Source organism: Chrysemys picta, chromosome 1 (assembly GCF_011386835.1).
Source record: "Chrysemys picta bellii isolate R12L10 chromosome 1, ASM1138683v2, whole genome shotgun sequence".
Lineage (NCBI taxonomy): Eukaryota > Metazoa > Chordata > Testudines > Emydidae > Chrysemys > Chrysemys picta.
The window spans coordinates 93725231-93748170 of NC_088791.1; the positions used below are offsets into that span (position 1 = coordinate 93725231).

The 22940-nt window shown below is 46.4% G+C and overlaps 1 protein-coding gene across 1 annotated transcript in view; it reads right to left on the reverse strand.

Moving 5' to 3' along the window:
* Positions 1–22940, reverse strand: part of CACNA1I (calcium voltage-gated channel subunit alpha1 I) — a 286236-nt gene that overhangs the window by 218797 nt on the left and 44499 nt on the right. The window contains exon 3 of the mRNA XM_005302537.3: positions 11894–12195. Within this exon, the coding sequence (XP_005302594.3) occupies positions 11894–12195 (302 nt within the window). The remainder of the gene's footprint in view (positions 1–11893; positions 12196–22940) is intronic.

A 22940-nucleotide genomic window follows, 5' to 3' on the forward strand; every position in this document is an offset into this window, starting at 1 on the left:
CCAGTGACTGCACACAATATGCTCCAGAAGGGTTTTCAGTGTTCATTTTGTTTTAATAACTTATTTTGCTAATGGAAGAAGGGAAGGGATCCCCAGCTCCAAACTCCCACTGCCCCTGATAGGTAAACAGAAGCAGGCTACATTAACTTCCGTTCATCCCTCAGGGGGGTTTCTGTCCCTTTCCCCTACCCAGACAGCTCTGTGCTTCCCTCTGGCCTGCCACTAAGGGTGCTGCATCCAGTGGCTAACGTGACCCAGAATAAACCCAGCCGCAACTCCATGATGGCCTGAAGCGTGAAGGCCAGATTCTCAGCTGGTGTACAAGGAGTAGCTCTTTAACTTTAACAGAGCTGCGCTGATGTACGCCAGACAATCTGGCCCCGAGACTCCCTGTTCTCTTTTTCTGTCCCTCTCTCGCTCCTCGCCTGCTTTCCCCAGTCCTCCATGCTTTTGTATCTCAGCCAGCAGCAGAGGGACCTGTACTGCAGGACTGAGTGAAAGACGTGTCCTTGTGAGAGTTCCAGCCTCAGTTTCCTAAAGCAAAAGAAGTTTGGTTCCGTTTCTAGACATATTGTTATTAATTTGTATTAAGGTATCGATCGGGATCAGGGTGCCAGGCCCTGCCCACACACAGTGAACGACAGTACCTGCCCCGACGAGTTTATATTCTAAACTGAACGCATCCCTGAACACTTTGAGATTAGCTCATCATTAAGAGCCTAATTCTGCCACTCTCACTCATGCTAAGTAGTACCCGGTACCTTGTCATGGGCTACTAACAGAGTAAGGTGCTACTCGCCACGAATAAGGATGGCATAATCATACCCTTAAGCAGCATGGTTCAGTCTAGTGGTTTCAGTACAGAACGGCAAGTCAGGAGATCCACGTGCCATTTCCCGCTCTGCCACCAACTCACTTGTGAGCAGGGTCAAGTCACTCAAACTCTGTGCCTCAGATTCCCCCAGGGAAACATGGGGATACTACCACCTCCAAGATTAGGAAGCTTAATTCACTTATGTCTGGGCGGTGTTTTGAAGCCATTGGATGGACGGCAGGATAGACGTGCAAAAACTTATTTCTGTTTTCACTGTGGCCTTGTCAATCACACAAGATCTCAAATTCAGGGAGCCAGAAACTGTCAGTGCTGCAGGAGCGCCATCAGCTTTTCTGCCGCCCTAGGCGGCAGAAGGTCCTGCCACGAAATGCCGCCCCCCACAGAGGCAGCAGAAGGTCCCGCCGCCAAAATACCACCGCGGTCGCCCCCAAATTGTAGCGCCCCAGGCAACTGCCTAGGTCGCCTAATGGGTTGCGCCGGCCCTGCAGTGCTGACTTCATTTCTGCAGTAGCACTATTTCATTTCAGAATTATGGTCTTGGGCTTCTCACTATGTAAGCATATATGTATAGACATATATATAGACATATATACAGTCCAGACAGACAGTTTCTTACGGCTAACAAGCATGCAAATTCCCTTCAAACATGCAACATCTCAATCCCTTGCATGCTACTAACCACAGTATACGAGCTAGATTTCCATTTACACTACGTCTGCCTTCACAAACAACCCCTCTAAACTTCCCACTGTAAACGTGCCCATCAGCCAGCCCACACAAATAACACTCTCTCTTCTCTGGAGTCACAGAACGGCTTCCTTCCCATCTAGTTGTGCATGTCCTAGAAGGCACAGTACTCCTCAGGACACTGGCATATTTTCCTACTGACCAGAATTGGCTGGGAAAGAAAATTGCCAGCCCACAAAAAATTCGCAGTTTTTGGAAATTTTTTCATCCTGATTTGGGACAAAAAGCCAAAAACTCAACATTTCACGGAACTGAAATTCCACAATATTTCTTTTCAAAGACACTGAAACATTCCCACAATGGGAATGTTTCAGTGTTTCCAAAACAAAACATGCTCCAGCCAGAGAGCTGGGAAGCCCACCAGGCAGGCTGCAGGGACCCAAAGATCCCATGGAGCCCTGGCAGCCCACACGGGCTGGGGAGAACCGGGGATCTTGGGAGATGGGTGGGCTGGCAGGAAACCAGGCTGGCCGGCCAGTTTCTATCAAAACTGTTGATGGAATTGACACGTTCCCACAAAACTTTTTCTAATAGAAAACCGTTCAGACAGAATTTTCGACAGCTCTCTGACTGATGCAACAAAATGATTGTGAAGTTGTGATTTAGCACATTATGAAAAGCAGGAGAGAGATCACATAACTTCTTATAGTAAACATTTTGTCTGACACTTGCTGATTCTGTGGCAAAGGGATATCTGTTCTGCTCAGTGATTACAGATCATCCATAGAACTTTCTAAGCAACAGGAAGTTATACTTTGGGCTGACCGTTCACTGAGGCAATCAGTTCCTAAAGCCACAGTCATAATACACAGACGGTTACCTAAAACTCTACAGAGGCATAATATTATAAGGCCAGGGCCAGCTCTAGGTTTTTTGCTGCCCCAAGCGAAAAAAAAAAACCCTCCTGTATAAGGCCCCTCAAAAATGTCAGATTCTTTACCAATCATGAAAGTTAGATTTACAGGAAGAGATGGGACAGATCTGTGAAAAACTGGAGCATCATAATACTGCACATTTCTTCAGTCTTCTCCACCCCGAAGTTCTTTACACGCTGTGGATACAGGAGTCAGTATTCTCAACCCCAAGTTGACATGAGTCTGGTCCCAAAAAACTACGAGATTGGCTTAAAACCCCTCAGACATCAGGGTTTTGAGCAGTGAAGGTACTCTCCTGTCATATTTTCAACCTTTCCTTCACAATCAAGAGTGCTAGGAACTTACTCTTTTTAAATGAACACTGAGATTTGTACATAATCAGAGGATTCCAAGAGCTGGGGCTTTAAGAAAACCCCACAATAAAATTGCAAGTTGTTCACTCACTAACAAAATATACCCAGCTGTGGTTTGGAAGACAGCAGCTGTTTGATCGTGCACAGAACGACACTTTAAGGAAGTGAAAAATACAATCTGCTACTGACATTGCAGAGGGGATTTTAGGGACACAGATATAACTGCCCAAGTTGGAACTTGACCAGGGAAGGGTACCAGGTAGAATACCTCTATTCTGGTGAAAGATGACAGGGACTCTTTCATGAGCACCGACTGGTCAGGACCTCAGTTTACACCTATCTGAAAGATAGCATGACCTCCAGAAGCACAGTGCCCCAGTACAGCATGTTGGAATGTTAGTTCAATACTGACCCAGAGAGAAAACTGCCAGCTACCGAATCACACCCACAACTTGCTTCTGCTCCCTGGATGACTGATTCTCCACTGCCCTGCACCTTTTGTAGTCACACATGAGCAAAGTGCATGTAAAACTCTGATCTATTAGCATTTTACACTGACTCGACCCACGTGTAAATGACTACATATAGCACAAGGCACAGAGAATAAGTCCATAGGTTCTCCTTTGAGTCTCCCACCCTAATACTGACCAGGCCCAATCCTGCTTATCTTGTGAATCTGCCCAGGTCTCAAGCCAAGCTGGTATAGCTTTAAATACAGGCTATATAAACATAGCAGCAATAGTGTACTAGGAACTTTACACACACAAGACAAAAAGGTCCCTGCCCTGGGAATCTTAAAATCTGAGGTATACAGGGCTGGTGCTCAGCACGGTAAATAAAAATGGATGCATTTCTTTTTTTTAAAATGGATATTTTAACATTTAAAATAAATACAGGTTTATGAATCTACTGACCATTTATGTTAAGACCTAAACTTATTACAATGATTTAAATTAAATATAAAAAATAATATTAGGCAGGACATATTTGCTGCTGCTTTTTAAGGAAAGTCAAACCACAGAACTGGCAGAAGTTACTGGCTAAACACCTGGAACCAGAGCTGACCTGCTAAAATAGCTTTTGACAGCGGTTGCCTCTTCTGCAGGTTTCAGTTTATTCAACTAATTCAGTTCAATGACTGGTTGGTTCATTCAAAGTTAAGAAACCAGTCGGGAGCTGAAAAAGCAGGAAAGATAGGCGCCGACTCCATGGGTGCTCCCATGAAAAAAAATTAGTGGGTGCTTAGCACCCACCAGCAGCCAGCTCCCCCCATCCTCCCACCCGCCGACAGCCCCGTCAATCAACTCCTATCCCTCCCTCCTAGGACCGCCTGCCCGGCACAATCAGCTGTGGGACGAGGCGGAGTGGGGGTGGAGCAGGGGCAGGAAGAGGCAGGGCGGAGGTGGGGGTTTGGGGGAAGGGATTGGGTGGGGGCATGGCTTGGCGCAGAGTAGAGGTTTGACCACCCCCCAGAGCCCAAAGGAAGCCGGTGCCTGTGGCAGGAAAACTTGTTTTCTTCTTCTATTCTATGAATAAAAACTAGGTGTGAGAGGATGAGATCTACTGGTGCTAAAATCTTGAAGGACATGGTGATCAGAAACAATCAGTTCCATTTATTAACTACGCATAATAATTCTTTTGCTTAGTGAATCCGTTTTAAATGCAAAACATATTTTGATAAACTATTTATAAACTTTTTTTCCTTACATATTCCTCAGTTTTAAGTTAGTTTTATTTAATTAAAAAAATTAAAATGCTATTTTAGTGCATTTGTAATTGAATTCAAATTTTCATCCAAATAGATTTTGGCACAAATAACCAGTAAGAAATTAATCATCTAGTAAATAAGAAATGTATCATTCACCATTTCCTAACATACTAAAAATGTAAAAATTCAGAATCAGAATAAACGTTTGTTATGCTATATAGTTGCCTAAATAAATGTGTACATGTGACACTACACCCATATTCTTCATAGAAATATTGTTATAATATGATTAATGCATATCTAAGATATATTTTATGCAAGATGGGTCTTGTGAGATATTAGAAATGTTATGATTTGCTGAATATGATTATCCTATTTGTATGCATGTATCATTTTTGTATCTAAAGTTAGGAATATGGATTATACATCTGTACTACAAAAGTGTTTACACCTGTGGAACGCAAACCAGACAGAATGCAATCAGTCTGGATGGGCCATTAGGGAGAACAATAGGTCTCCCACCTTCCTGAGAAGCTACAAATGGCCTTTGACTCATGGCTTCTTTGACACTGCAGGGTCATGTGATCATGTCACCTGGTACTGGACTCCATCATAGAATGCCAGTATTTTTCCACTGAGGGAGGTGGGAATCACACTGAAAGACAAAGGATTCCGCCACATGTAAATCCTATTTAATGCAGGAGAGTGAGTTAATCAAAGTTCATATTCCTCACTGAATCCCCGCCCAGGATGGCTGCTGGAAACATCTAATAAACAAAGACAAAGGGGGTGGGGGAGAAAAGAGAGCTGAGCCCAGGCTGGAAAAGGTGTCTGGCCCGTGAAAGAAATGCCTAAAACAACATTTAGGGTGAGAAATTACTACAGACGCTCCCCAGGTTACGCAAACCTGACTTACGGAAATTCGCACTTATGGAAAAAGTTCCGTAAGTTCCGTAAGCTTTTTTTTTTTTGCACATAATTGTCGGGTATATGTTCCCGACTTACGCAAGACGTTCCAGAACAGAACGCTTGCGTAAGTCGGGGAGCATCTGTACTTGTAACCAGCTTCTTTAGTGTCTTAAGTTTACATTGCGGTTTTTGTTTTATTGGCTGGATAATCTGCTTTGATCTGTTTGCTAACCCTTATAATCACTTAAAATCTATATTTTGTAGATAATAAACTTGTTTTTGTTTTCTCTAAACTCAGTTTGTGGGATTCATAATGGGGGGGCAAAAATCTGTGCATATCTTCCTCCACACTGAGGGAGGAGGCAAATGTCAATAAGCTTCCGCTGTACAGTTCCCTGTGCAGCGCAAGACGATACAATTTTGGGTTTACACCCCGGGGGGGGGGTGCTGGGCAATTCCCTAGCTGAGTCTCCCCATGCAGAGCTGATTTCAATGTCTGTGTCTTTCTGCAGCTGGCTGTCTCACTACCTGTGTGTTTGCTGGAAGAGGCTTGAGGGCCTGACTCAGCAGGACAGTGCAAGGGAGCCCAGGCTGGAGGAATAGGTGGGCTCAGTGGTACCCCAGTACATCAGGTGACACCCCAGAGTGGAGGGTAACCTGTCACAGTACAGATATAGTATATCCTCTGGGTACACCAAATTTAGTGTGAAGGCTACATTTAGTTGCAAAGCAACGTGTTTTAATGGATACCAACCAATGAGAATCAACCTTTCTTCAGGAAAATAACTAAAAAGTACAAATGCAAAACAGAATTAAAATTGATTATTTAAATCAAGGTTTTTGGCTTGCTGATTTAAATTATGATTAAAATCAGTGAATTAAATAGCACTGATGTAAATCAAATCCACCCCGGTCTCCAGCAAGTGTAAGTGATCATAGCTAAAGGTACATCTTAGTCACGGGTATTTTTAGTAAAAGTCATGGACAGGTCATGGGCAGTAAACAAAAATTCACAGCCTGTGACTTGTCCATGACTTGTACTATATACCCCCTAACTAAAACTTAGGCCGGAGGTGCTCTGGGGGGGCAGTCCAGGGGTACCAGAGGTGCTGGGTGGGTGGCCCGGAAACCCTGATGGCGCTGCGGGGGGGTGTGGGAGGGGCTGGCAAGCTCCCTATCCAGCTCCGCGCAGCTGTCCAGAAGCGGCAGGCATGTCCCTGCAGCTCCTAGCGGGAGGGAAAGCCGGGGGGCTCTGAGCACTGCCCCCACCACAAGCTCCGGCTCTGCAGCTCCCATTGGCCGGGAACCACTGCCAATGGGAGCTGAAGGTTGGTGCCTGCAAGCAGGGGCAGCACACAGATTCCTCTGGCCCCTCCGCCTAGGAGCTGGAGGGTCATGCCAACCGCTCAGAGGAGCCCACCCCAGGTAAGCACCGCTCCGCACCCCAACCCCTGCTCCAACCCTGAGCCTCCTCCCACATTCAAATGGCTGCTGCTGCTGGCCCAGGGGCAGCCCCTGAGCCAGCCGCACCGGCCGCTGCAAAAGTCACAGAAAGTCATGGAATCCGTGACTTCCATGACAGACACACAGCTTTAATCATAGCTCCATTGGCTTCAATACAAAGTACAATACAATACACAATGCAAAAGAACAGGGGTCACCTGATGAAATTAATAGACTGCTGGAAATACTTTTTCACATAACTCACAATTGGTCTGTAGAACTCATTGACATGGATGTTGTGAAGGCCAAAAGTGTAACTGGGTTCAAAAAGAACTAATAAGTTCCTGGAGAACAGGTTCCACCAATGGCTATTAGCCAAGCTGGTCAGGGATGTAATCCATGTACAGGGCGACTCTAAACCTCTGGCTGCCAGAAGCCAGGAGAGGAAGGCTGGGTGGAGCTCTCCAAACTTGCCCTGTCCTGTACACTCCTCCTGAAGTTCTGAAGACCACTGTGAGAGACAGGACACTGGTCTAGATGGACCATTGGTCTGACCCATTATGGCCGTTCTTATGTTCTTAATGCATCTACACCACTTTATACCAGCTGAGGATCTGGCTTTATAGACATAAAGTTACACATGGGTGTAAGTTTTTCCACTGCTGTGGCCTGACTGCCTGATCTTGCACCACTGAAATCAACTGGAAATTTGTCATTGACTGCACTGGGAGCAGAACTGCAGCCCAAATGGCAAGTATACAGAGGAAGGAAGGGGACTAGAAAATATCAAAAAACAAAAGGCTGGAGCAGTGAACTGCAGAACATATTTTGTTACTTCCACATTTTGGTATTGATTTTTTTTAATGGCACACTCATTCTTGCTCTTGCTGGCTCGTCTATAATATTGACACTTGAGCAAGAGGAGGTCTAGGGTTTATAGACCTCCTGGAACGAGCTTCTTTTAAGAAGGGACTCGAAGGACAAATTAAATATACAGCTCCTGATCCTGCACTCAGATCCATGGGCATGGACCCTAATGCCTTCACAGAGCCCTCCTGAAGTCATTCAGGCGTCATGCGGATGCAAAGGTCAACCAACGTGCGTCTTGTCATAGGATCAGGCCACACAGTTTATAAAGGGCATTTGAATCCTTCTGGATGACACTGTGTTACCTGCAAGCTGTTACTAATAGTCTCAAAGACTTTAGGTATTTTAGCTTATGATGAAAACCATACACTTGATTTAGAAACACTTTTCACTCTCTCAGCTTTATCTTTTAAGTTTAACCTTGACCTTTCTTAAGTCAAATTTGGCCCAGAATTTAGGTTTTATACAAGAAAGCTTTTAAAAATTCTATGATCAATACTGAGTTGTTGTTTTTTTAATTCCAAGGGAAACAGGATTTAAAACAAATAAGCAATTTTCTATAGTGTCTCATTACATCCGCAATCCAAAAGTGAAATTGACTAAACACACAATCCTTAAACTGACTAGTCTATTTACTCTGCCCAACCCAAGAGGATGCAAAAAGTACAACAATAGCAGAAACTGTGGGAAAGCAAATTCTCAAATTACTTCAATATTAATAACCCAAGGTGTTATTTGTAAGAAATTTGGACAAAGATATTTTTAGAAATCTATGATTAAGCTTTTATTGTGCCTTTGACTTAAAATTTCAATTATACATAAACTCTGTCATTCCCAGAGTCAATGGAAAATTATTAATCCTGTTGACCTATTACTGGTGCTTACAGGTTGCAGCAGCAGTGTGAGAACGCTAGCATTTCAAATGAGACATACTGGTCATATGAGGATGCACTGCATGGGCCTGATTCAAACTCCCGTAAAGTCAAACAACAAGAGTCTTTCCCCTAACTTCAGTTGGCATTGGATTGGGCCCCACGTACATTTTGTGTGTTGAACGCAGTTGATTACCCTGCAGTTACCTGTATCTAACAAGTTTAATTAGAATATAAAGCATGTTTGTTCACCAACAACCCAGCACGATTCAGACATTAGTTCTGACTGTATGCAAAATTGCCCTGGGAATGTTTGATCAGCTCCTAGTCTTAAAGCAACGGGCTCCTTTTCAGCACATAATATAACGACAAGGAGAGCAGTTTACATTCCACTTTTGAGCAAAGGGGGTGATCGATATTCTCTTTGGGGGTTTATGGCTCCAAACTTTTATGCTTAGAAATTTAATCCACCTTTTTAAAAGGGAATTGGAGTCTACAACTTTTGCAATAACAACATCTCACATTTATGTAGTGCCTTGCACCCAGAAATTCTTTAAAACTTTGTGTGTTTATATACACAGGTTACTTCTCCCATTGCTGAACTGTAGCAATGGAACGTGAGTGTGGTTTAATAGTACGTTGCAAGACTGCAGCACTATTCAGGACAGGAAGAATATTCTGCAGGGGGAATTTTTAAATAGATGGAATGTGATTACCCAAATTAGAATCTAGGTTGGTACGGCCCCTATTCTTGCCAAAAGTGTCATATGATTTAATGGCCAGGACCTTGGTTTTAAGTTTCATCTGACAATAATTCCATAGCACAGCTTCCTTCCTTAACTATGGTACAGTATTGGACAAGCAGAAAGTCAGACAGAAGGGCACCTCCCATTTAATCAGTGCCCCTAATTTTTGTAGCACCTGGGCTTTCCTTAGGTTCTCCCACCCAGACAGCGACCAGGCCTCTCACTGCCTAGCCTGGGAGAGCTGATGAGATAACAGGTGATATAGTTGCACTCTTAACCTCAGGTTGGGAAGCAGCAGTCAAGCATGGGAGCTCTGAAGAGCCATGATCCGATTTCCATACAAACATCTTGTAGCAGTCAAGAATGTAGAGCAGGGAAATACAAAAAATATGTGGAGAAAGAGGAGCACAATATTTTCAAAACAATGTTTTCAAACTCTTTCCTAACATTAGGGAATTCATTTAGCTGAAAAAGTTTCATCGAAATATTCCTTTTTAAAAAACCCAATATTGTTTCCAAACGTAGCAAGACTACCCATCCATTGCTACATACACATCACATGGTAACTGGGAGGGTGGTGAGCCACCACAGCCAATCCAAAGGAGTTCCCCCTTCCCTCTCCAGACCTCAATGTTGCACAGGCCATTTTCTGTATGTAATGGTAGGATAGGCTCTCTCAGCATTTAACCATAGTAAATTCAAATGTGAAAGATGGACAAACTGATGCCCAAACTTAAACCTGAATATCATAACTCAAGCATCTTAAATCCACCAATAGTCATCACAAATTCAAACTTACACACAAAAAACTCAGATAACTTGGGCCTGAACCTCTGCCCCAAACTCAATGCAAACCTTCCCCACCCCCCACAATTCAAACCTCATCTTAGCAAAAAACAAAAACAAAAAACAGTAACCTTCATCTCAAACTCAAGCCTGGTTCCTAATTTTTCTCCCGTACCATGAATCAAATTTTTAGCCAACAAATACCTTTCTCTATAATTTTACTCTGAGCCCACTGTAGGCTGAGACAGGGTGTCAGGAGTTTAGTGAGTGCTGGGGGACACATGATGAAGAAAGCTGAAACGTACATATTCCAACATCAAGTCTCAATGCCTTAAGGAACTTCCAATATAATGGGATATCCCCACCCTAAATCTCTTCCCCAAATCTCAACTGTCACGAAGAATTTGAAAATCAGAACCTTCCTAAGAACTTCTGACCCATCACACTTGGCTGTCCCTGAACCATCATCATAGAGAACTCAACTTGGAACCACAACTATTTGCCTAAATTTCAAACAAAACCCAACCTCCTAATTCTTTATGATTTATTACTGGTAGCATCTAGAGGCTTCATTCAGGATCAAGTTATTGAAAATCTCAGTAATATTTTTGTAAGCTTATGCTGCATCCCTTAGCGTTCCAATTTAACCTAGAAGTAAATCCATCAAAATATCATAATAAGAAATGGATATTTCTCACCCAGCCATAAACCAGGGAAGCCTTGGAAATCTTCAGGAGAAACTCCAATCTCATTAAGATTTCCAGCCAGAAGAGTTTTGAATAAAGCTTCAGCTTTTTGTATGCTGTTTCATCTCCTCAAATTCCTGGATTTTTCAAAGTTCCCCAGATCTAATAAACCCCCTATTACATACTGTGCCCATATGGAAAGTCGGGGGAAAAGGTCAATCACTCCACATTGGAGGAAGTTATTTCCTGGGGAAGTTAATTGAAACTACCTGTTGCTTATTGTTCTGTTACCATCCACTCCTTAAATCAAGGCTGTGAGATTCAGTAGTGAGGGGTGTGATGATGAGATTTGCAGATCATGTTTTCACCCCTCAGCTCATAAAAAGCCAGAGGTATCCTCACAACACTCACTAAACTCCCGAAGTCCTGTCCCAGGATGCACCAGAGTCAAACCTGCAATGGATTCTCTGGAGTAGGCTCATCTTTGATCCTGGTGGAATCTAGAGAGGAGATATCCCCAGGAGAAGATACTCAGCAGCTAGTTTATGTTCACTAGCTAGCAGGATGAGGGTCATTCTGGTGGCCCCGCAACTGAGAAGCAGGAAATGCAGCTCTGTCTCCAAGTAGAGGCTCAGTTCATGGTATGTACAGTACTGTTAGATGAATAAATATCCCTCATTGAAATAAAGACCTAGTGATAAGCCAGCAGGAGCTGGGAGTACCCCTTTCCCTGCGCCTTCAAACCATCCCACCGTCACTGACTCAGTAACAGGAAGGTGCGGGAATACATTTTGAAAAGCCTGTCCCCTCTCTTCTCCCTGCCCCCGTCCCTGTCTGTGTCATTCCGGCTGACACTCGCTTTCTCTGAAGTTCTCCCTTTGGTAAGCAGCTCCTTTTGATCACATATTGCAACAGCTGAGCTGCTCTGTAAACATAAGCGAGGAACAAAGTGATTTGTTAAATATGTACGAAATCTCCTCTCTTACCTGTTGGGCGCCCTGCAAGGGCAGGGGGAGGGGAAGGGCAGAGTGGAATGAAGAGAGAACAGGCAGCTCGAAAAGGATATGGATTACACACCATTTTGATGCACCAGTTGCGGGGGCTGGTGGTCTGTTTCAAGCAAAAGAACACCACAGGCGCCAAGTCGGGATGGGGCACGTCAGGGTCCAGCGGCGAGTCGATATCCTCCTCGTCTTCCAGCTCCAGGGATGGCGGAGGCTGCTCCAACGGCAGTGCCTGCTCAGTAACTCCCAGATCCATGAGCTCCAAAGGGCAGAGGGCGGAGGTGTGAGGGGGCTGCCTGCCTGAGTGCCAGGCCGAGGAGGGGTGGGCGACATATTCGGCCATCCTGGCACAAAATGAAAACTCCTGGGGAGGAAAACAACACCTGTAAGGGGGAATCAGCAACCAGATGCACAGCACAACTTTGTTTTTAAAGGGAATGTAGGATGGGTGACTGGCACTGGATTGTCAGCACTGCATACTAATGGTCTCACTTTAGGCCAGTGTGGCCACATGGATTTTAAGCAGCACTCCCCCTCTTCAGTGCATTAAAGTTGGATAGTGTGATACAGCCTTTTCTCCCCAGGACAGGTGCAGCACGAGCAATGGCAGCACTACTTCCCATACCCTCCGCTAATCTGCCTCCACGCTTGGCAGGCTGCCGCATGCTAGTCCTTGTCTCCTGACAGCTCTTTCTTTTGGAGCTTCAGAAATTATAGCTTCCCCACCCCCACGCCCAACAGTCTGACCAAAATCAGCTTTCCTATCTGCCACTCAAGTGTGTTGCCCTCACACTTGAGCCTCTGTGCCGGCTCCACCCTACACTTCAGGCCAAGTTCAACCATCTTCTTGGCCCCACATCATGTTGCCTACACCTCGGGTCTGGCGTCCTGATGAATTTCTCCCCACCAGCCCCTGCCTTTCTGCTCAGTCAGCGATACCCCTGCCATCTCCTCCTCTCTCAGGTGTCTCCAGACCTTCTTCCATGCTGCCGTGTGGGATTAGAGCCCTTTCTCTAAGGCATCTCTCTCCCCACATTCAAATCCCTCCGAAAACACTCTTCGGCCTCGCCCACACGACGTGAGGGAAGAAGAGAAAGGAAAAGGAATAAGGACAGCAGAGAAGGCCATCAAAACCATCAAGATGGACACGTGCCTCACTGAGTTAAAATGTGATCTCTTTAAGGTCACCCTATCTTGCCTCTCCCCCTCTCCAGCATCTGTCTGGGTATCCCATTCACACGCACTGTTGTACCAAACTCAGATTGCCCCCTCCTGAGAGCAGGGACAGTGCTTTACCTGTTTCTGTGAGACACCCCAGCGCATAAGAACAGCCATACTAGGTCAGACCAGTGGTTCATCTAACCCAGTATCCTGTCTTCCAACAGTGGCTAATGCCTGGTGCTTCAGAGGGAGTGAACAGAACAGATAATCATCCCATGATCTATCCCTGGTCGCCCACAATTTTGGGTGCTCGAAAACCAAGAGCAATAAATTACCTAGGGGAGATAGGGATGTTCCGAATGCCCAATGCATTCAGCCCTTAGCCTCTCTGCTCCCAGATGCTTGGATGCTGTGGTGATGAAGGCCACATAGATTAAATAAATTCTTCTGGAAACCCATATGAAGGCAAGCCCTAAATGAATGATACAATTCATCTCCCTTAGACAGTAGGCAATTTGGGGCAGGGACTGTTTTTTTGCTCCGTGTATGTCAGTTTCTAGTGCATTGGGCCCAGATCCTCGCTTGGGTACCACAATACAAATAATAAATGTACATTAAATATTAAGTGTGCATGGCTGTAGCAACTGGGGCACTCATATACTACAGCAGTAGAAGCATTACCAAATACATAATAATTATGATGATAAAAGGAAAGGGAGCATGGATGGGCCTAGGAAACACAGACTGTTCTATGTCACACCACACCAGGAGGAGGTGGGGTGACAGAGCAGTAAAGAATACTGTGCATTTAACAAAGAACACCCCTCTGCTGGGGGACATGCTTAAAAGTATCCTCACAATGGGAAAATACAGTGCCAGATTTTTATATATCGTTTTGGCCAGCAGTGGGGGAGGCTTGGGAGGGTGAGGGGAATTAAATGACATTGGTTTAAGAGTTTATTATGTTTACAGTGTTAGGAAAAGTGTGTGGTCTGAAGGCTTGCACTGGATGCTCTGTGAAGGAATGTAGAACAACTTTTAGCCTGTTATACTCAGTGGCTCTTGAAAATGCATGTTACACATCCTGGCTTATACCAATAAAGTAGCATTAAAAAACCCCAACCTTCGAGAAATATCCAGTTGTCAACAGCACAGGACTTATCAGTCACCCAGATCCAAAACATGGAGTTTATCTCCTCTTAATCCTCTGTCTTCACTCTAAGGCGGTATGTTATCTTTTGAAGACTTGCCAGTTCACTGATTTCTCTCCCCTTGTGAGCAGTTCCTTGTTCTACCAATGCAGCTCAATCTTGACCTGCAGCACCCCCTGCTGTATCAGTCCAGGAACCCCTCTTACCCACACAGCTCTTCGATACTGACCTTCAGCACCCCATTATTCCAGTCCTGAGCTTTGCCTATGTACCTCAGTCCTGTCCTGCAGCACTCCTGCTATCCCAATCCTAAACCCAGCCCCTCTCCCCCCCACACTTTGACAGTGCACCCCTCAACCCTTATTCACAATACCTTCCTCTATTTCAGTCTCTTTTGGGCAGAGAATAGAAAACACAAAAGACATACAAAGCAGACACAACATCCACTAAGGACATGGCTGAGACCCCTCAAATTCAATACACTCAATATCTGCAGCCACTAGAAAAAAAAATCCTGCCTCCTGCCAACCCACTGGCTTTGGGAATATTTTTTAAAATCCCAATAGCCAAAGCAGCAGAATGCTCCTCCCATTCCTCCTCCATGCCCCATAACCAAGCAATTACATTTTCACTTCTACCAGTTACTTAATTCTGAACGCTCTGGTGACACCCCACACTCCCTCACTCTTTCTTTCCCCCTGTCCATTCCTCATTGCCCACTCTCATCTGAGTTCCCCCCACAGCCTATTAACATGCTGTGCCTGAGCACAGTTTCTATCCCATTAATGACACAGAGGAGAAAGGCGAGTGAGACCAGCCGGGAGGAATGACTTATTACGATGCTCAGAGTGGCTGTACTGACGAGGGCATGACAATTCCAAAATGCAATGTACAATGCCTCATAATTAACAATGCAACCCAACAAAGGAAGAGGGAAACAAACAATCTCATCAGCATGTCCCTTCATTCTCCCCGATTAAACGTTCAGGGTCTCCCTGCCTCCCCACCGCCGCCAGACACAGTTGGGGTATGTCACGATGAGGACTGGGACTCTGGGAAATAGCTCTCCCTATGGCACTTAGACAGACAACCAGCCCATGCCTCAGAGTGCTGGCAGGGGCAGGACATGGTCTGGCAATTCACTGCAGATTCAATAAAAACCAGGGGAATAGCCGCATCATGAGCGGATTATCTGCTTCAATTTGTGCAGCCTGGAATGATTCATTAGAGGTGATATGGATTCAGCACCAGATTAGCCCTTTTGGGAGCTCGGAAGCTAAATGCATCCCTTGTTTGACAGCTGCCCCGCTGGAGGTCTTAGGAACACTCCCTCCCTTGTTCAGATAAAATCCTTTCCTTCCACCCCAGACACCCCTAGGGCTGTGATCACAGCACATCTCACATGTTAAGCAGGGTCGGGCTTAGCATACTTTGTAGGGAGACTGACAGGGGAAACCGAAGTGGTGCAAGCGAGTCGGGAAGTTATGCTTTTTACTCAGAGCCAACCTGGATAGTCCAGCATAATGCGGAAGGAAGGGGTCTACAGCTGGAGATAGCTTTCAGATGAACCCGTGGTGGTGACCACTTTTGTTTCGGCTCGGCAGGATTCGAGTTAAATCAACAGACGTCGGGTAAACGTCAATTTCAGCAGACAAGAAAATCGATGAAACCAATATCGATCGGTAACAGTCGGTGGGAGTCCAGCCCCCCCACACCTCCATTGCACCTGCAGGGATTGAATGTCACCCACAGGTGCTGGAACTGGGGTGCTGCCACACCCCCTGGTTTGAAGTGGTTTCCATCATATCCAGGGTTTACAGTTTGTTCATTGGCTTGAAGCACCCCCACTGTACATATTGTTCCAGCGCCCCTGGTGTCACTGGCCCTGCAGCAGTGCCCGGAGCCCTCTGCAGCCCTGCCACCATGGGACTGAGGGAGCATAGGCCGGGCTCTCTGCACTGCTGCAGGGCTGGTGCGACCTTATCCCTGCAGGTGCAAGATGCAGGGAAGGCTGCAGTCCTAGCAGGGCAGAGCAGAGAACCCCCAACCACGACTGTGAGAAGGAGAGCGGTCCCCCATCTGTGGGGGATGCCACCCCAGGGCTGAATGGCTGCTTCCCTGGGCAGGAACTGTTCCGCAGCACCCCGTGACCAGGCGTTTGTCCTCCTCCTTGCAGTCCTAGCCAGGGTCTCTGCTCCATTGGGCCAGGATCCCTGCCTCCACCACACCTTATGTCAGGGTGTCTTGGGCCCCTCAGCCTTGCAGGGAGCCCCCTGCATCTTTGGTGTCAGTGCTGGGAGCCCCTAGAGCCCTGCAGTCAGCACTATCCTAATCCCAACTACCTCCTCCCACCCGGCATTTCCAGCAACTGTAAAAATAAAAATTGTTACAAAATAAAAAAATCTTAAAAATAAAAATTGATATTAACCACCGCAATTAAAGACCAATACAAACGAATTCTGCCAAGCTGAGCTGTGGTGCTCAAGGCTTCCAGGGCCCATTTTACAGCAATAAGGATGTCAACCCCAGTGTCCAGGACAAATTCCAGCTCAGGTTAGGTGACATTTTACCTTCTTAAAAGTGCCCCTGCAGGTCTCACTTCCCGTCCTATGACACCACTGGCTAGTGTGGCAAGGGCAGGTTGGGCTAATGCATTTCAGCCCGGAAGTGGTCACATTTCAGCGATAGGCAAGGGGAAGGTGCTCTGTGCAAACACACACACACACGAGCATGTTGAGGGGATGGTTCTTTCTGGGCTGAAAGACGCTATTAGAAAGATGAGGGAGGACTAGAAAGTTCTAGACCCCACCTCCAGGAGGATCCCAGTCTCCCCTTCTGTAGGTGCTCCTATAATCAAGGTGATGGGTGCAGTATAAGACAAGCAGATAGACAGAGGTCCCCCCACCCCTTCATCCTAAACAAATACCTAGCCTTTGCTGGGGCAAGACAGGAGGGGCAGTCTACAGCAAGCTGGTGTTGGTAGGACAGACCTATCAGTAAAAAAATCAAGTCTGCCTCCTTAAGGGGTGACTCCCTCCAGGGGAGATCTCACTAGTATAACAACTTTGGACCAGCCCCCTTCATGACTGCTCCCTGTATAGAGAGCAGCTTGTCATCTGACATGTCTTCCTACCCATCTCCAAGGTCCTGGCTTGTCCCCAGCCCACAAAGGACCCACTGCCACACCCAGGATCTCTTTCCAGGCACAGCTTTATTTTCCAAACATAGGCCAAACACAAAAACAGCTCCTCAGCCCATAGAGCTCCTTTGCGTCTCTTAGGCCCGCCTGCTTCAGGGCCTATGGCAGGGTTCTTCCTTGTTCTTTTTAGCTGAGCCCCACCCCCCAGTGCCCTGGAAACCCTTTCCCCCCAGAAGTCTCCCACTGCATCTCCTCCAAGGGGACTCTGGCGCCCTTTCCCAGGGCTCCCTGCTGCTCCTGCTTCCCCTTTGTTACTGCCAGGCCAGCTCTTTATAGCCCCAGGTGCTGCCCCTGGGCACCTGTTCTAGCACAGGGGCACCGGACCTGCTTCATTTCAAGGGACTAGCCACCCTGTGACACCATTCATTATAAAACTCATCACTACTGTACCCAGAAATGACGCTAGTACCATAGAGAGCATTCTAGAGTGAAATGTTGTGCAGCTCAGAACCTTCTAGGACATGGCCTTTAGCCTCCCCACTCCATGGGCTACTCGCAGCTGGTCCCCTCTCTGAGGCAGCAGAATTCCTTTGTGCCAGTCCACGTGGTGCTCTTCACAAAAGGTGCCACAGAAAAACTGGTACAATTGGGCCACCTGGGCATCTACCAGAAGTACCAGATGTGAGTAACTGAGCCAAGCCCCTTCAGCAGGGAACCAGAAATAGGGAATAGAAGCAGAGTCAGTGCCTCTCCAAAAAACTGCTGGCAACCTTCCCTCACCCTTAGGTTGAAAGCCAGTGTTTTAGAAAGTCCTGGCACATTCCTCTGCTGGTGACGGATCAGTACCAGGCAAATGGCACATGGAGAGACAGAGTGGTTCTTTGCCAAACATCTCTCCTTTGCTACCAAGTGCACAGAAATGTATGAAATGGTTCTTTAAAAAAAAAAATCAGACCAGTCACTCATGCACAGGAGGAGCAATGCTGACAATCCATCCAAAGGGAGGAAGGACACTCATGGTCTCAAAGGGAACTGCTGACCCCTACACAGTTTGCATCCAAAACCGTCCTTGTAGCCAGGTCTCAGAACTGTTACCTTTGTCCCCAGCATGCATGTCCCCTGTGAGCAAACAAGTTCAAGCCCATAGCTTCGCTCTCTTGGTCTCTCACACATGGACCTACACGCACACGCACAGAGAAAGCTCATTAGCTCGCCTGCCAGGAGTAGCTGCTGGCCTTTGGCTCATCCCATTCCCATTTCAAAAGCACCTGGTTTTGCTGTGAGAAGGCTGGAGGGTGGATTTTGATTCCTCCGGGGAAAGCTGATCTCAAATGGCAAGAAAAGCTGCAAGCTTAATGAGCAGAAGGAAGCACCTGGAGAAGAGGAGGAGGGATTGAGATTCAGGAGAAGCAGGGACTCAGGGGGTGTCTTCATCACGAAGGCCTGTATCATTTCATGGCCTCCAGTGAGACATACTATTCCCCAGCGCTGCACAACGCGGGGGCGGGAGGGGGATTAAGATTTCAGGATTGCTAATGCCAGGGCCTTGGCACACATGTAACAACAAACCAAGATGCTGTGAGACGGCAAACACGTGGTGCACGGCAGACACTGGTTACTCACAACCTCCCTGCCCCTTCCCTACCCCAATGAAAAGTGAGCCATGACTCCTCCTAAGTGTTGGCCACAGAGATGAAAGGCCGGTGGAGGAGACCAGACCACCTAACCAGAGCCTGGATTCTTGGAAAGCCAGTGGGAAGCAAAGAGGATACAGGTGGCTACAGTGGAGAGGGGCCCTTTAATGCCAGGGGAGAAAGGGAAAGTACCTGACGGCTGGAGAGCTCAGTCTTTCCTCCCCACAGGTTATAACCTCTCTCACCCTCACTGACCAGAGAAAGGTCCAACAAGGAAGTGGTGCTGCACCCACAGTCCATCCTAGAGGACTAAAGGAACCAGTATGGGATTATGTGCCTCTGTTTTGTCACCTGTCTGGGGTGTCTGTTTGGTTGATTGTTCATGTCTGCCTGTCTGTGAGTGTGTCCACATGTGGGCAGTGGTGCACGTGTGTGCTCCTGTGTCTGTGTACTTCCCTTTCTCCCTGCATACATGGTACCTCACAACTATCCCCATCTCAGCTCCAGACTCCCCTCCCTCCCATACAGCCCAGATGTTCTCCCTACCCACCTCATTGTAAACTGCTCACATACAAAACTCTGAGTCATGAGACTGAGATAAGGGGGAAATTAAATTTCTTCCAGTTCTGTTAAACAGCTTTACATTTTGATAGCACCTTTCATCCGGAGGGGATGCACATTCTTTGTCGACCATCTATCACGATCGCTCACCTGCTGCTGATATGCAGCCACCTCTGGCGAGAAATGCAGCAGTCATTCTGTATCTGTAACACTGTGCAACACTGTTATGAGAGGGGGAAGAGAAGGAGAACGTCTCCCGCTGAAATTGCAGGGGGCAATTCTTAGGCAGACAGAATTAAATTAATCCATCATCTGTGGTGTGTAGGCCCCTGAATAACATTTGTGCCTTTGTATGCATGTATGCGTGTGAGTTCATGTGCATACCTGTAAGAGTATGTCTGTCTGACACTGTAAGTATTCTCACCGGGTACACATGAACATGCATAAGTACATGTGTGGTATATTTATGAACGTGTGAGTGAATCCATTTGGTGGGTGGGTGTGTGCACGCGCACGCATGCGCACCTTTCAGTATGTCTGTTGCACATGATGGAGTCTGTGTGTTTCTATACACACATATGTGTCAGTTGTGCGTTATCTTTGATGTATTCGTCTGTGTGTGTGTGTGTTTGACCTTTTATTCAATTTCAGTAGCACATCATCAGTTGTACATGGCTCTGTGTTTATGTTAATCTTGTGTGTGTGTGTGCGCGCGCGCATGTTGCTGTCAGACAATGTCTGTGTGCATGTGTGTGCACGTATCTGCATGCACATGTAGATCCATACGAGTGCATGGATATCTATAAGGGAGAGGGATCAGCCTGGTTAGGTTGCCCACACCTGGCTAGCCATCTGACCCAAATCTCTTCAACTGGAGTCAAGTATCAGGGGGTAGCCATGTTAGTCTGTATCCACAAAAACAACAAGGAGTCCTGTGGCACCTCAAAGACTAACTGATTTATTTGGGCATAAGCTTTCTTGGGTAAAAAACCCACTTCTTCAAATGCATGGAGTGAAAATCGAATTGGCCCTGTCAACACTGGTTCTCCACTTGTGAGGTAACTCCCTTCTCTTCATGTGTCAGTATAATAATGCCAGCATCTGTAATTTTCACTCCACGCATCTGAAGAAGTACCGGTAGGTTATTTACCAACGAAAACTTATGCCCAAATAAATCTGTTAAGTCTTTAAGGTGCCACCGGACTCCTTGTTCTTCAACTGGAGTACACCTTGAGAGACTAGGGAAGTGCAGACAGGAGTTAATATAACACAAATGGGGCAAGAACCCTGAGGTCTCCTCCATCCTCACAAAGTATTTCTTGGGGTACTTTCCACTGTGAAAAGAGGGGAGGGGAGGGTGTGTAGGACTCGGCAGAAATTAATTCACTGTTTGTACCTGAAACAAATTCCAGAGTATTGGGAAAGGAGAGGAGTGTCTCTAACACATCTGTGGACTATGCAAGGTCTAGGGTCCTCCATGTGGTCAGGCTGTTTAAATGCCTACTGATCATTTCCCTTCAGCTGAACAGCTGGTTAATTGATTCGTCTTATCTCCCTACACTTATTATCCTGGGCCAATTCACTCAGAGGGCTTGACAGCCTCTTCCTTCTCACCCTTGCTGCTTTGGAGACTCTCACTTGCACAGAACTCTGAGCAGACAAGATTTCATCAGCCTCAGGGAAAGGAGAGGGGAAGCAGCATAGGCTGATCCATGCTCCATAGAAGACTCCTGCTCTTATGCAAAATCTAATTGTTTGCCAGGAGGTACTAGGCAAGGTAACCTGAGTCAGTCCAAGAACAGGAGATGGGGGTGCAGAGTGTGAAAAAGATGCCATGGAAATCAATAAGCAGTAAAGGACAATGCTGCCCTTTGCTAGTGGGCTGGAGAAATGATGATGGATTCTTTACAAAAAGCAAGAGGGGGAAATGAGACAGTGTGAACAAAGGATCATCACCAGACCCACAGAGTCATGTTTAGGCTTGGGAGATCTCGGGGAAGGGTGGATCCCTATGGCAAAGTCTCCAGCCTGCAGTGCTCAGGACGAAAATCTGAGTGTGATAGAAATGAGAGATGGAAGAGACCTAGCAGGTCTCATTAGTCCATCCCCGGATAACGCACAATTGTTCTCTACAGAATATTGTTAGCGCTCTGCCCAGTCTAGTTTGAAGTGTCCCTAATGATGAGGGTTCCAGGACGTCCTTTTGGAGATTACTCTACATTCTAATAGACCTCTCTGGCAGCAAGTTCTTCCTGAGAGTCAGCCTATCGTTTTCTCCTCTCTTAATTTCATCCCCTGGTACAACCCCCAATAATTCCTCCCCCTCCTTGGGGTTTTACACCTTTCACGTTAGTAGAGTCTCATCATGTCCTTTCATTTAAATCATCACTTAGCCAAGCTGCACATATTTAACTCTTTATCCTGCCTCATAAATTAATCTCTCCAGCCCCCATGTCATTTGCATTGTTCATCACTGCTATAATTTACCTACATCTTTCTGATAATGAAGTGCCAAGAACTGAATACATTGTTCCAGGGGGGAATCACATCGCAGACACATAGAATAACTGCTATGGTGTCTGCAGCCCAAAATTCAACTTGTCTATTTTGCTGCCTTATCGCAGTGCAAGCTCACATAGAATTTGCCATCTACTGTCACACCTCGGTCTCGTTTCCCATTTCTTCCCAGGTCCTCCTCCTCTATTCCCCCCCCCCCCCCCGAATCTCTGTGCTCTCTCTATCTAGGCATTTGTACCACATGTTTCAGATTACATTCCCCCAGATGCATTAGCTTGCATTTTTCTAAGCTGAATCTCATTATGTTATTTTCTGCCCATGTTTCTAATCTCTCTGGTTCTCTTTGTATTACTGCTCCGTCCTTGCTTGCATGTGAAAATCTCCCAATTTATTATCATTGGAAGATGTCATTAACATGCTGTTTACTCCCTCTTCCAGATCATTAATGAAGACATTAAATAAGACGGGACCGAATGATGTTGAGGATGATGAAGAAAGGAATCCTGTGAGCTCCCAGGATGGGAGGGGTTGGAGCTTTCCTCCCATATGCTTTAGGCCAGGATGTTTTGTGCTGGAAGACGAGGGGAAGCCGAATATTAGAAGCCTGAGCTTTTCCCATAGCCTTTATAACACACTACTCAACACAGGACTGCACACGAAGAGGGGAAGGCAGTTATGTTTTCCAAGCTGTGAGGGAGGTCATGGAGCCTAGTCGCATGACCCCCATTAACTCAATTCCTGTTTTTCTGGCCTCCAACCTCTGCTGTCACTGACAGCGAGGTTCTATTTCTTGGGGTCCAGTGGAGAGTTGTGTATGCTGGGAGGGTGGGGAGGAAGCTTGGATTGCCACTACCCTTGCTGTACCTGCTCTGTGGGTAAATAGGAGGTATCAGTCCCCAGGGCAGATGACAATCTAGTGGTTTTCCGCAGCACTAAGTTAGAACTA